Source organism: Kryptolebias marmoratus, linkage group LG8, assembly GCF_001649575.2.
Source record: "Kryptolebias marmoratus isolate JLee-2015 linkage group LG8, ASM164957v2, whole genome shotgun sequence".
Lineage (NCBI taxonomy): Eukaryota > Metazoa > Chordata > Actinopteri > Cyprinodontiformes > Rivulidae > Kryptolebias > Kryptolebias marmoratus.
The window spans coordinates 4822500-4837016 of record NC_051437.1 but is presented as its reverse complement, the minus strand read 5'-3'; the positions used below and the strand labels follow the sequence as shown (position 1 = coordinate 4837016).

The window sequence follows — 14517 nt, the reverse complement described above, 5'->3', positions numbered from 1 at the left end:
TTATCCCCAGTCTTTAAAACCCGGTCATTTCTCTCCATACCTCGCTGGTCCATTGTCTAAGGTTTGTTTGATGTTTGTCTCTCTTGTTTGCTTTGCTCCGTGTTCCTGGTTTTCTGAGTTCTGTTCCATTTATGTATTTTTATTTAGTTCTTATCTGTTTGCTGCCACGTCAGCTTTTTGTTTTTGTTTGTTTTCTTAGTTTAATAAATTTGTTTTTCTTTCTTTAAAATGAGTCTGCATTCTGGGTTCGCCTCCGTCATCTCCACCGTTCCTGACAGTTATATGATGGAATTGATTTTAATATATTGTACTTAAAGTGTATAATCTACCAGTCTGTGCTTTAAAACAAAACAGCAAAATAATGCAACTCAGGTTGAGATTCTGTGTTGTCCAGTACTTATTCCTAAATGAATTAGATGAATGCTGGGGCAAAACATATTCACTGGGACATCCCTAACAACAACCAGTGATATATCTTTGCATCATAATTAACAAAATAAAATAAAATCTAAGCAAAAAGTGCAATTCATCTTTTCTGCTTCTTTTTGCAAACAAAGGGTAAGTAGCTGACACATGCTACAAATCAAATGCATTAAATAACTGCTCATCAGCGAGGGTGATCGCCTCTATAAAAGCAGTTTGTACTCTGGGGCATTCAGGTGTGTTAACACAATGCCAAGCAGGACAACCATTAGACAGGGGCCCTAGAAAACTGCTTGTTAGGTTTAGGAAAACATAAAAGTCTGAGTTTATGTAGATGCTTTTGATAAATTCAAAAACAAAGCCATCTCAAAATGCTACTAGATTTTGTCTTGAATCATCATGAAAACTAAACTGAGTACTGCACTAATCTGAAGAGTAGTGATAAATAAACTCACTCACTTTTAGGCACAATATGAGAGTAATAGCACAGAGCAAAAACACCTCAGTTACACTGTATCACTGTCTTAACAAAATTAAACTTAAAAAAAAAAAAAAAAGTTATCTGCTAGACATAAACTGTGTTTTTCTTCTTTTTGATCACACTAATTTTCTACTAACCTTCTCGTGGTTATGTTCCGGTCATAGAGAAAGGTATTAGATTAATAGAGCTGAAAATTAGTCTTTTTTTCAATTTTACATCATGACACCAAGAACAACATAAAACTAAATTTTACATGACTGAGCTGATACATACTAACACACTGGCCTGTGCAGGGACTGAAAACAGCTAAGTGTTCTAGTCCAGCCACTGAAGATGTAAATCTCCAACATGCAGGCCTTGAGGTTGTCGGAGCAGTATTGATTTGGGCAGCTGCTCATAAATGTACTGTTACTCCAGCGTATCGAGCTCCATCCGTCTCTATCGTTATCATAGCGGTTGTGTTCACAATGCCACACTCAGCTCAGTGGCCTAGTGGTAGAGTGTCCGCCCTGAAACTGGGAGGTTGTGGGTTCAATCCCTGGCCGGGTTATACCAAAGACTGTAAAAATGGGACCCATTGCCACCTGCTTGACACTCAGCATTAAGGGTTGGATTTGGGGGGTTAGATCACCAAATGATTCCCGAGCGCGGCACCACTGCTGCTCACCGCTCCCTCGGGGGATGGGTCAAATGCGGAGAACAAATTTCGCACACTCAGGTGTGTGACAATCAGTGGATCTTTCTTATCTTTCTTCTTTCTTTCAGGCACCCAGAGCACAGGTACAGTAGCAGGTAGAGTAACAGAATACATAGGAGGTTCGGGGGTCATGGGTCCTTGTTTTTCAGAGGTACTGAAGCAAACACAGACTCAAAAAGTCAGAGAAGCACTGTTGATCTGTAAGTACAAGACTTCGCTGTCAGATTATTTGGAAGAAGTCATTTTGGTCTGTTTAGTGAACGATAAAATGTTTAGCAAATAAAGAGTCAAGAGTAACTTCGCCAATAATTACTGCAGTGTCAAGAGTAACCAAATATCATGCACCATTAAAGGATACTCCATAAGTCACATGGTTGAGAGCCATTCATTTTCGCACACACCTTTTTATCGTCCATGAGACACTCGGATCAAAACTCCCAGGAAGCTCCTCCCTCCTCCTACTGAGTTAAAAACAGGTTTCTTCCTGTCGGCTTCTCAGCTTTCCTGTCCTTGTACAGATGTTTGCTTCCCTTACTGCAACCAGATGTGTTTATTAAACAGACTGACACAGTACACGTCTTTTGGTATTTGCAAATATGACAGTGCACAGTAATAAGCGAATGAAAGGAACATGTCCCTATGCTGCCTGGATGAGATGTTTACAAGTTTTGCTGGAACAGTTGTAAAGATGTCTGTATTTTCTAACAGCCTCAGCCAGCTGCTTCTCAGCGGAGCAGTAGAAGCTAAATGACTCCATTAAAGCTCACCGGCTTTTCCTCATGAACACACCCACAACAACTTCTGACCAATCACACAACACTTGGCGCAAACCCCTGTATGAAAAAGTTCAGCTAGGGCCTTGTGTCACGAAGCGGTAGACGACGCTGCTATGACAACAAAATGATGCAGTTTTGAATACTGAATGAGAGCTGACTTCGTGACTTCTCGTGGAGTGTGGAAACAGCTGAGGGTGCTGAGGAAGAGTGAAAGAGGGAAGCCAAAGAGGAGTTCCATGGCAGCACTGTCACATATGATCATGGAGCCTCTCCGGCTCTGAAACTGAAGTGATAATCATGACAGCGAGCCTGGTGTTTACCCTCCACTGAGTGACAACGGCACAATCAACAGCTCCGAGTCCCGTGGCCTGCAGCCAACAATCCGGCCTCAGAACGGACGTACAGAGACGAGACTGAGCAGCAGCTCATGGTTGTTAGGCTCCAGTGGGGAGAATTCATACTGTCACATCGCGCTTTAGTTTATAATCAATCCTGCAGCTGTTTGATTACAAGCTGAGAAATATGTCCTGATGGTGCAAAGTCTTTAATCACTTCTCACACCAGTACGACTAACACAGGCTGACTGTATACAATATCTATCGCCTGCCACTGAACAGATATTGACCTAAAATTTGGTGTGGTAGTAAGTGAGACTGATCCCAAACACACTTTCTGAAGGCTAACAAGTTACACAATACTTTGCTTTAAATTTAGCTATTAACTATTAGGAGTCAACTCTGTCTGTTAGCAAAATATCTCAAGAACTACTGGACAGATTTCAGTGAAACTTTCTGAACTACTTGTTAGCTGTGCCTCTGCAGCTTGTGAGCCTTTGGAGCTAACCGAACTCAAAATGGCCTCCACAGCCAAGTCACCTTAGGAAACATAAAAAAGGCTGTAACAGTTTTACAGATATTGAGCTAAAATAGCTGAGTAGTAGCTGAGAGTCACTGACAACACATACGAATGTGCATACTGTTTTTCACAAGATATGACCAAAACCACTATTATTTTCCCAGCATAAGATAATCTCAGTCTAAAACTCTGGCGTGAAAGGGGATGGGCGATATGCATTCCTGCCAGGAACACTAGGCCTTTAATTCTTTTAAGCAGCTGTAAACATGGAACGCTCTACATTTGTAAATAATGATTCATATAATTGATTGATTATCAAAGTGGGTACAGATTACTTCTAGGTCAGCAGACATGACTGTTAATCCCACATACAGGAAGACTTCTGCCACAAGCATGTAATCCATGTGTGCAGATTATGGACAGATGGAGGCCAGTGGGCTCAAAAGATGGAACTCTCATTTGCCATTTCAATAAACTGGTCGTTCCACCTTTTTTTTAGCTCAAGGTATGAGTTTTCAGTTGCAAACATTTATGAGAAGACGGTGGAACAAAGCCGAGGCCAAGACGTCCAGGATGTTGGACAGTTTTAAGGTTGAAAAACACCAGATTCCATACGTTTCGATGAAATTTCTCATTGAATGTGGAAGGACTCTCTAGGGAAGAGGTCAATTGTCCTAAATTGTCTTTAGATTATATTCTTAAAAAAACTGATTAACTGAGTCAATTAATTTCAAGTTTTCCACCACAGCTAATCAAAATAAAAATGGCTACAACTCAGTCAATTTTAGTTCAAATGTTGTGTGGTAGTAGCTGAGAGTCATGCCCAACACATACTCCAAGCGCTAACAGGTCAGGCAAGATCCTTGTATAAAACTTTGGCATGTAAGGCTGCGGGTGATATGCATTCTGTCAAGAAATGCTACTTTCAACTAGATAAATAGTTTTTTTCTTTGAAAATACAGTGGGAGTGCTGAGAGCTAAAACTGAGTTCTTAAAGCTAAAAGAAGCAGAACACTAGCTAAGAGATGAAAGAAACGGGACACTAGACTAACCAAAAACAATTAGGAGCAAAATGCCAGCTAAAAGCAGAAAAAGACTACCTAAAAGCCGCATGTAGAAAAAAATTAGCTAAAAGCTAAAAATCGCCAAACTGTAGCTAAAAACAGCAAAGGTTAATTAAATGCTATAAGTAGCAATAGGCTAGGTAAAAGCTAAAAGTAGCGTAAGACAAAAATAGAGCAACGTGCTGAAGCAAATTTCAAAGAGAACAATGTTTTTGAAGGAAATGATTAGATCTGAATGTATTTCCATGGTGGAAATATTTATCGGCATGTATTTTGAAAAGTATAAAGGTTACAAAAACTAAATGTCATTGCACCTATCTCCTGAATGATCTGAATGTTTTGATGTACGAATGGCTGAAGTAGCACAAAGTATGCAGAAATGGATTACAAAAACCATGCAGAAAACTAAAAAAATGGGAAAACAACAGAATGAACGCTGAATCAACTTTCACACAATTACAAACATGAGTTTAAGAGAGGAGAGGAGAGGCTTCAATCAGTGACTGCTGTTCCCAATCAGTCATATCAACTGTGAAGCAAAAAAAACTGACGTAAGCCCAGTTTATCAAAATGTGATTACTTAACTCCTGTATTGCAGTTTTCGAATGGTCTATGCCAACATTATAAAACTCCTAAACTCTGGTGTGACTTTAAGTTTTGGTGTGGCACCCAGGAGTAACAGTGGCCCCCGTCTGCACCCCATAGAAAATCTTTTAGAGGTGCCCTGCATTTAGGGCCCTTCTGCTGGGTGTGGGCTTCACTGTTTACAGTCTGTTTACATGTAAGAAGAAACTGCTCATTAACAACACTTCCAGCATAATGTGTCATTTATCACCTGGTAAATGTGTAAACCTGAAACTCTGTAACTGTTACAGCGTTTAGTGTACCCTACGACAGTTTTTACAAAGTGCTGCATGTAAACATGAGTTCATGTTCATTCAATCATTAAGCAGAACGTCATCTTGAATTTGTGCAACATGTCACGGTCCATGTTGTTCTAAATGATCTGAAGTCCAACTCAGAGAACCCTCAGAGGATCACAGTCAAATTAGAAAGACGATAAACTGACTTTTATGTGTGAAGGGCTAAGAGAGGCAAAAATGCTAGCTAAAAGTAACAAAATGCTAGCTAAAAGTCCATATACCATAAAGTAAAAAGTAGCAAAACACTTTTAAAAAGCAGCAAAAGGCTAGCTAGAAGTAGCCAAAAGCTAGATAGATGCTAAAAGTAGCAAAAGGTGGGGTAAAAATAGCACATGGCTAGCTAGAAGCTAAACACAGCCTTAGATTTGCTGAAAGCTAAAGGAAGCAAAACACTTCCTAAATGTAGCAAGATTTTCTATAAGCTAAAAGAAGTAAAAGGCTTGCTAGAAACTCAAAGTAACAAAAGTCTAGCAAAAAGCAACAAAAGGCTTGGTAAAAGTGTCCAAAAGGTGGCTAGAAGCTAAATATAGCATAAGAGTTCCTGATAGCTAAAAGTAACAAAATGCTGGCTAAAAGTATCCAAACGCTAGCTAGAAGCTGAAAGTTGCAAAAGGTTTCCTAAAATAGCAGAAGGCTAGCTAGAAGCTTAAAGTAGCTAAAGGCTAGTTAAAAGTAGCAAATGGCTGGCTAGAAGCTAAACATAGCCTTAGGTTTGCTAAGAGCTAAAGGAAGCAAAAGACTTGCTAATGCTAGCAAGATTCCCTAGAAGCTAAAAGTAGTAAAAAGTCTAGCAAAAAGTAACAAAAAGGCTTGGTAAAAGTGTCAAAAGGGTGACTAGAAGCTAAAGGTAGCTAAAGAGTCCCTAATAGCTAAAAGTAGCAAAATGATAGCTAAAAGTATCCAAAAGCTAGCCAGAAGCTGAAAGTAACAAAAGCTAAAATAAACAAAAGGCTTTCTAAAAGTAGCAAAGTGCTAGTTGGAAGGTAAGAGTACTAAAAGACAAGCTAAACATATCAAAAGGCAAGCTAAAAGCTAAAAGTAGAAAAGGTCTAACTGGAAGCTAATAGTAGCAAAATGCCAGTAAAAACTAGCTAAACACATCAAATAGCTAACTAGAAGCTAAAAGTAGCAAATGGCTAGGTAGACGCTAAAATAAGCAAAAGGCCTGTTGAAAGTAGCAAAACATTAGCTAAAAGTAGGATAAGACAACAAAATTAGACCAAGTATGCTGAAGCAGATTTAAAAGACAATCATGTTTTAAAAGGAACTGAAGATTGCTTCATGTATTTTTATGAGGAAAATTGTAACAAAATAAAAAAAAACATTTTGAAAAGCTATAGCACACATCTCCTGATCGAGCTGTTTTGATTTGTGAATGGCTAAAATAAAAACAAAGTATGCAAAAGTAGTGCAATTCCAAAATGCAGGGGGAAAAAACAGGACGAAAATGTTGTTATGTATTTTAAATGGCTAAAATAAACTAATGCTCATAAGAAAGTGCAGTAGTGATGTATGACGCTGTCTGCCCCTGTCATCATGTAAGGCATAAACCCAGCACCATGTGTTTGGATTCAGGGGACAAGGCCTTTAGTGTGGCTCAATATTTTCATCTGGGATATGGCAGTGCATGCAGGCTGCAGCTTTCTGCTCAAAAATGGAGCAATTAAAGATGATATGAAGCGTGTTGTCTGTGGTGAACCATGACAGAAACACTCCTGTATGCCTGCTGTATGTCGTGTTGATGAGCATCCCTGCTGCAGCGCTGTTGTTGTTGTTTATTTTTTGTTTGGTTAGTTGTTTTTTTTTCCCAATCGTCTCAGATGGCAGCGGTTCGTCCTCCGGAGGTATGTGCAGGCTACGCAGACATCCAAACACGCCTCGCTCATGCACCAGGGAGCTCCACGCTGCCGTACCGTCACGCAAATCTCCATTTTCCCAGCTCTGCTCGTCTCCTCCTTACCTTCTGGGAGGCGAAAGATTGCGTCCAGTGGTACAACACGAGCCTGTCTTTGTTGAAGGCTTTGGGCTCCGCCGCGGGCTCCTCGCACTCCTCCCCGTCTGTGATCTTCCCGTCCCCGTCCATGGCTGAGATGGGCCACCAGCTACAGTTGGTGGGGGTAACATGGTTGGAAGACGCCATGACAGAGCGTTTTGTGCGTGCGTGTGTGGAGGAAGAGGAGCGAGGAGGGCGAGAAGAGGAGGGGACGGAGACGGATACCAGAGGAGAGGAGAGGAGAGGAGAGGAGAGGAGAGGAGAGGAGAGGAGAGGGGAGGAGGGGGAGGGGGTGTCAGCGGCTCGAGCGCAGCATCACCTGTTCACGCGACAGCAGCATCCGTAAGTCAGCGTGTGACACGGCAGCCTCTCCTCTGGGTCCGAATGACGCTGCACGCGCTTCACTCAGGGTAATGTCAGCATCCACTCTGTTGTTTCCCTGCCCTTTTACTCTTCTTTATTTATTCTAACGACCTCTGCATACTTAGTGTTATTTTAGCCATTCATAGGTCAGAGCTGATTCAGGAGATATGAGCTGTGACCTTTGAACTCAAAATACTTACCTTTATTTTCATTTTTTACCTCACATAAACACGCTGACATTTCTTTAGTTATTTCCTTTCAGAAACATTGTTCTCTTTGAAATCTGCTCCAGCTTGCTTGCTGTTTTTGTCTTCTTGAGCTGCTTTTAGCTTTGAGCTGGCTTTTTGCAGCTGTTACTTCCAGCTCCCTCTTTAATACCTTTAGCTACTTTTTGCAAATTTTACCTTCACTTCACTTTCAGGCACTGTTTGGCTACTTTTAGCTACCCTTGTGGTCCTTTAGCTTTTACTTAACCTTTTACTAGATTAAGTTTGAACTAGGCTTTTGCATTTTTAAGCTTGCATATTTTTACTTTTAGCTTTAGTTAGCCTTTTGTTACTTTTGTTACTTTGAGCTTTTAGCTATTTTTTTCATACATTTTCTAGCTTGCCATTTGATACTTATAGCTACCCTTGTTATTTGGTACTTTTAACAAAACTGTTAGCCTTTCACGAACAATTTCCTAAGTTTAGCTTTAAGCTAGCTTTTTGTCACTTTTAGCCTTTAGGCAGTGTTCTGCTACTTTTACCTCTAACAAGTTTCAACTTCTTTTGCAAATTTCAGCATTTACATTGTATACAAATGAAATTACACTTTCTCTTGTTATAATTCCATCAGAAGTGTCAGGTTGGGCAGAGAGGGCGGCAAACCCAATGCGCAGACTCATCTTGGTTCAGAGGGGATTTTGTTTTTGTTTTGTTTTTTTGTTAAAAAAAAAAAGCAAAAAGCTGACATGGCAGCGAAACAAAACAATAACAAAAATCCAGGACGTCGTAACAAACAAGAGACACAGGAGAAAACAGACTGTGTGAGTAAGCAACATTGGACCAGTGAGTAAACTGAGGAAATGACCAGGTTTTAAGGCAGAGGGTAATTAGGGGACGTGGGCACAGGTGAGTGATTACATACAAGCAGGTGGAGATAGGCGTGGCAGGTAAACAAGTGACTGACAAAGGAGAAGTGAATAATGACAGGAACACAAGAGGCAGAAGCAATACAAAGACAAAACATGACAACAATAACCCCAAATACAAAAGAAACCTCAAAGAACAACCCAAACAAAACCCAAATCCTGACAAGAAGGACCAACATGGAGGCCTGCAAAAGGTGCTTCAGCTGAAGACATCACTTCCTGTTAAACACTAAATACTACACTATTAAACACTTTTATAAGAGGAGCATAAGTGTTAATGTACAACCTGTTAAAATGTGAAAAGTTTTTTTCTCCATGTAAGTCATAGTATTGTTTAGTTTCCTCCACCAAAAGTAAAACATCAATAATGTTTTTGCACACCTGTGTGTGTGTGTGTGTGTGTGTGTGTGTGTGCATTTGTCTGTTTTGTAACTCAGTCAGTTGTACAGTTATTGAGCTAATATTTGCCAGTTAGTGGGTTAGTAGCTGAAAGTCATCCGCAACACTCTAAGCACTGATTGATTGATTGAAGACATCTGTTTTTCAAACTTCACCATTAACGACTGGAGTTAACTCTGTCTGTCTGTTAGCAAAACATCTCATGAACCATTTCATGAATTGTAACTACACTTTCAGAAAGTCATCAATGCATGTACATCTACAACTGATTAACTTTTGGAGCCAACTCAGTTCAAGATGGTCGCCACAGCCAACTGGCCTATCAGGGTTTGGGTTTTCTTTGTATTTTTGTATTCAGGTTATTGCTTTTATTGTCTTCATGTTTATTTTATTCAGTTATCTTTGTTGGCTTTGTCTTAGGTTAGTTCTTGTTCCTCGTGTCTTTGTTTCCTGTCATCATTCACTTCTCCTCAGTCAGTTTCTTGTTTTCCTGCCACGCCCATCTTCACATGATCCTAGTTGTTGTCACTCACCTGTGCCCTCTTCACCTAATTTCCCTCTGTTTTAAAACCCGGTCATCTCCTCCACTCACGACTGGTTCATTGTCACTCCAACGTGCTGTCTGGTTGCTCAGCTCGTCTTGTCACTCATGTTTGCTTGTGTTTCAGTCCTAGATTCTGTTATGTTTAGTTTTGCTGCCATGTCAGCCCTTTGTTTTGTTCTTTTATTTTGAATAAATTAGTTTGCACTCTGGGTTCACCTCCTTCTCCACACAACATGATATGACCTATAATTCAGTCAGTTTTTCAGAGCTACAACTTGGTGTGGTGGTAGCTGACATTTATTTACAACATGTACTCCAAGTGTTGCCAATTGCATGAGATCTTTGCATAAAATTGCATTAAGTTTTGGTATGTATTCGATAGGTATCCGGTACTTACCAAGTAAGTGCTAGATATGTAGCCAGTAAGTACCTAGTAAGTACTACTAGGTATGTACATGGTATGTGCCAGGCAGTATTATGTATTGCTACCCAAACGTTAGGCAAAACATATGACAATATCATGGCCAAAATACTAAAGATGATGGGTATGATGATTTAATTTATTTAATTTTATTTCTTCAGGTGTTCAGATTGTTCTTACAATATGTTTAAAAGTTTGCCACAAACAGGAGCTTACCAAAGTTCACACACACATGAAAACTCTAATACTCAAGGACACACATCACTACACTATGAACTGTTAGGGTTTTGTTTTTGTGGGGGTTTTTTGTGTTAAATGTTTCTTAAGTTTTTAGTTCATGGATGAATGTATTATGATACTTGCTGTCAGTTAAATGAAGCTAAAATCCTAAATCTTTCAGCTGAAACTCCTGAGGTTTTTTGACGCACCTGAACACTTTGTCATTGCTCAGGGGGGCACTTTCTGATACTCTAAATCTTATGATTTCAAAACTTTGACATTTTTTTAGATTTTGTTTTGAATAAATACTAAAAGACTATGTGAAAAAATTGTACACATTTTATTTATTTAGTGCACATCTAATTTAAAGGTTTTCTAAATCATCAAATAAAGTCCATTTTAGATTAATTCACCCATATATTTCTGTTTGTCTCCTTTACTTTGTAGCCCTGATGTTATGTGTGCAGAATATAGTTTGGCATCATCAGGCTAAAGGGAGCAAGACTTTCTCTAAATAAAAAAATAATATTTACTTTTAACAGAAAGGAGAGAGCCAGAGATGTAATCCAGATGGCTGCAAATGCTGCTCCAAATTTGCATGAATTGTTCTGCATTAATGGTGCTTTTACAGATTTGCAAGTTAGACGTGCATTAATGCTACCTTTGAGCATCACAGCTGTTGTGTTTTAAACTGTTCACTAATACCAAGTCAGATGGTTCCTGTCCTCTTAATCCAGTTTAGGAGGAGACAATTTCTGTTAGCTCCTTGCTCAATGAGACAGACGAGACCAACATAATGGTGTGGTGGTTTGCTCTGCCACAATAAAAAGGGCCTCTGTTGTGTGTCCCAGGGGCCCCTTAAATCCCAGCTATTCAATGGATTATAATTTATTGTAAACGACTTCTCCAAATTTTACAAATATTTCAATTATTTTGAGGACTATAGGGCACGGGGGCAGTGGTTAGCTCTGTCGCCACACAGCAAGAAGATCACAGATTTGCCTCCTGTCTGTGTGGAGTTTGCATGTCCTCTCCATGCTATGGGGGTTTTGTTTCCTTCCACAGACCTAAAACCTTAATGTTAGGTTCACTGGTACTCTGAATTGACCCTAGGTGTGAGTGAGAGAGTGATTGGTTGTCTGTCTCTATGTGTCAGACTCAACTAATATCTCTTCATGTACCTCCATCCCATGTGGTTATCAGCTCTGTCCTCTGTTTAAAAGACTTTGGAAGATTTCTTGTGTGTCATAATTTACTTACTTCCACTTAACTTTCTGAGCACTCTGAACATTAACAAACTGCTCATTTCTAATCTGTATAAATATCAAACCAACCTACGAACAGTATATTGTGAATAATATGCAACAAAAGTGTGGTAGGCCTTGTGTTAAATACAGATGTGTTTGAGGTTTCAGGTCCGTCTGGTGAGCCATGAGTTTTCTTCGAGCACTCCAATTCCTGTTTCGTTTGTCTCTATGGGTAGGTAGGTAGGTAGGTACATTTATTTATATAGCACTTTTCAGCACGAGGCAACTCAAAGTGCTTGGGTCTCTGTGATGGACTTGTGACCTGTCCAGGATGTCCCCCACCTCTCATACACTGCTGGAGACAGACACCAGCTCGGAAAAGAAAAAACTGGTAAAGAAAATGGATGGATGAGAACTATAAAATACACATTGTTTTGAAATTAACATAGAGAAGTTTTATTATGAACCTTTTGCTAATTATCTTTTTCACAAAGCTTATCACAGCACTGTAAGGTCCATCAGGTGTTGTTAGCCAAGAGCTATTGTACAGACTGCTGCAGAGTGATGGATTTCTGCCCATCTTTACTCCTAAATGACTCATTTCTAAACAAAACACTGCTTTGTACTGACCTTTTACAAATTAAATGAAGTCTATGAAAGAATTTTAGTCATGTGTTTCTGTTTGTTTGTTTTTTAACTAACAACATAAAACACAAGTTCAGTTTATTTCAGTTTACTTATATAGTGCCTGTAAACAACAAACATCATCACAATATACATTAAAAAAAACAAGTCAAAATTATAAATCCAACTCAGTCCAAAACAAATCCAGGTTCAAAAATAAATTATATCAATTCATTCAAATTTAATACAATACATTCACATCTAGTACATTATCAAAGCCAATTAGTAAAAGTTATCTATCTAAGAAAGACAGCAGATTGCACTGAAATGTCATATTGGCGCAGTCTCCCCTCCTGAGAAGCATAAAGGCAAAAATGGAAAGAAACGACTCCCTTTTAACAGGAAAAAAATCCAGCAGAACTAGAACCAGGCTTGGGATGGGCGGCCATCTGCCTCAACCAGCTGGGGTTAGAGAGGACAGGAAAGAGACTAAGACAATCACAGGTTCCTGGCAGCAGTAAATAAATGACCAAACATGGAGCGTAGAGAGAGAAAAGACAGCAGAGGGAGGAAACATGCTCAGTTTGTCCTCCGGCAGTCTAAGCCTACAGCAGCAGAACTCTAACTAAAAGATTTATCACAAAGGAAGGTTTGAAGCCTAGTCTTAAAAGTAGACAGGGCGTCAGCCTGTGGATCAGTGGTTAGAGCAGTTGTCCCGAAGCAAGAGAGTCGGAGGTTTGATTCCACCAGTATGCAGACATTTCTCAAAGTGTCCCTGGGTAAGACACTGAACCCCTTATTGCCTCCAATCTTCCCCATCAGTGTATGAATGGAGTTGAAAGCACTGATTAGTCTGTACAAAATGATTTATTCAGCTTAGCTTTGTAGAGATGTAGTAGAGTGCTGTATGAATGTGTGTGTGGATGGGCGAATGAGGACAGGTTGTGTTGTAAACTTTGAGTTGCATGGTTGGCTAGAAAGGTGCTAGATAAGTACAGTTTCTGGGTTGTGGGTAGCTGGTGCCTATCTCCAGCGGTCACTGTGTGACCTGGACAGGTTGCAAGTCCATCATAGGGATACATAGAGACAAATGAAACTCACTCAGACCTTGGGACGGTTAACCTAACATGCATGTTTTTGGTCTGTTGCAGCTCAGGGGATAAAGTTGTTGAGACGTTTAAAGCAAGCTTAGGTTATAAAACAATATCCTGAACTTTGAACATCTCACAGAGCTCTGTTCCATCCATCATCTGAAAATAGAAAGAGTTTGGCACAACTGTAAACCTACAAAGACATGACCGTCCACCTGAACTCACAGACCAGGAAGGAGAGCAATAATTGGAGAAGCAGCCAAGAAGCCCAGGGTAACTCTGTAGGAGCTGCAGAGATCCACAGCTCAGGTGGGACAATCTGTCCACAGGACAACTATTAGTCATGCTCCACAAATCTGTCCTTTTATACAAGAGTGGTGAGAAGAAAACTATTGTTGAAAGAAAATCGCCTGTTTCAGTTTGACACAGGTCATTTAGGGATACAGCAAACAAATGGAAAAAGGTGTCCTGCTCAGATCAGACTTAAACTGAACCTTTTGCTCTCAATGCAAAATTCTGTGTGGCAGAAAACTCACACTGCACATCCCTCTGAACACACCCTCCCTACTGTGAAACATGATTGTGGCAGCATCATGCTATGGAGACACTTTTCTTCAACAGGGACAGAGAAGCTGGTCAGAGTTGATGAAAAGATGAATGGAGATAAAATCCAGGACAATCCTGGAGGAAAACCTGTTAGAGGCTGAAGACTTGAGGCTGCTGAGGTTCACCTTCCAGCAGGACAACGACCTGAAGCATCCAGCCAGAGCTACAATGGAATGGGTTAGATCAGTGGCATATTCATGAGTTAGAATGGCCCAGTCAAAGTCCTAAATCCAACTGAAAATCTGTGGCAAGGCTTGAAAACGGCTGTTCACGGACACCGCCCATCCAATCTGACTGAGCTTCAGCTGTTTTACACAGAAGAATAGGCAAACACTTTAGTATCTCGATGTGCAACGCTGGTAGAGACAAACCCCAATTGACTTGCAGCTGAAGCTGCAGCAAAAGGTGGTTCTACAAAGTGTTGAGTCAGTGGGGCTGAATACAAATGAATTTTATAGAACTTTATAGATTTTTATTTGTAAAAAGAAAAATAATAAATAATGTTGAAAGTATAATTTTCCCTCTACTTCAGTTATGTGCTACATTGAGTTGGTCTGTCACATACTTTAAAATCCCAGCAAAACGCTTTGAAGTTTGTTTGGGACAAAATGTGGAAAAATCATAATCGGAACGTTCACCAATATTTTTGTAGTTACTAA

At 39.9% G+C, this 14517-nt stretch overlaps 1 protein-coding gene across 1 annotated transcript in view; it reads right to left on the bottom strand.

Moving 5' to 3' along the window:
* Nucleotides 1–7794, bottom strand: part of gdap1l1 (ganglioside induced differentiation associated protein 1-like 1) — a 39403-nt gene extending 31609 nt beyond the window's left edge. Inside the window, exon 1 of the mRNA XM_017435913.3 lies at nt 7180–7794. Coding sequence (XP_017291402.1) covers nt 7180–7359 — 180 coding nt within the window. The 5' untranslated portion in view covers nt 7360–7794. The remainder of the gene's footprint in view (nt 1–7179) is intronic.
* Between the last annotated feature and the right edge of the window lie 6723 nt (nt 7795–14517).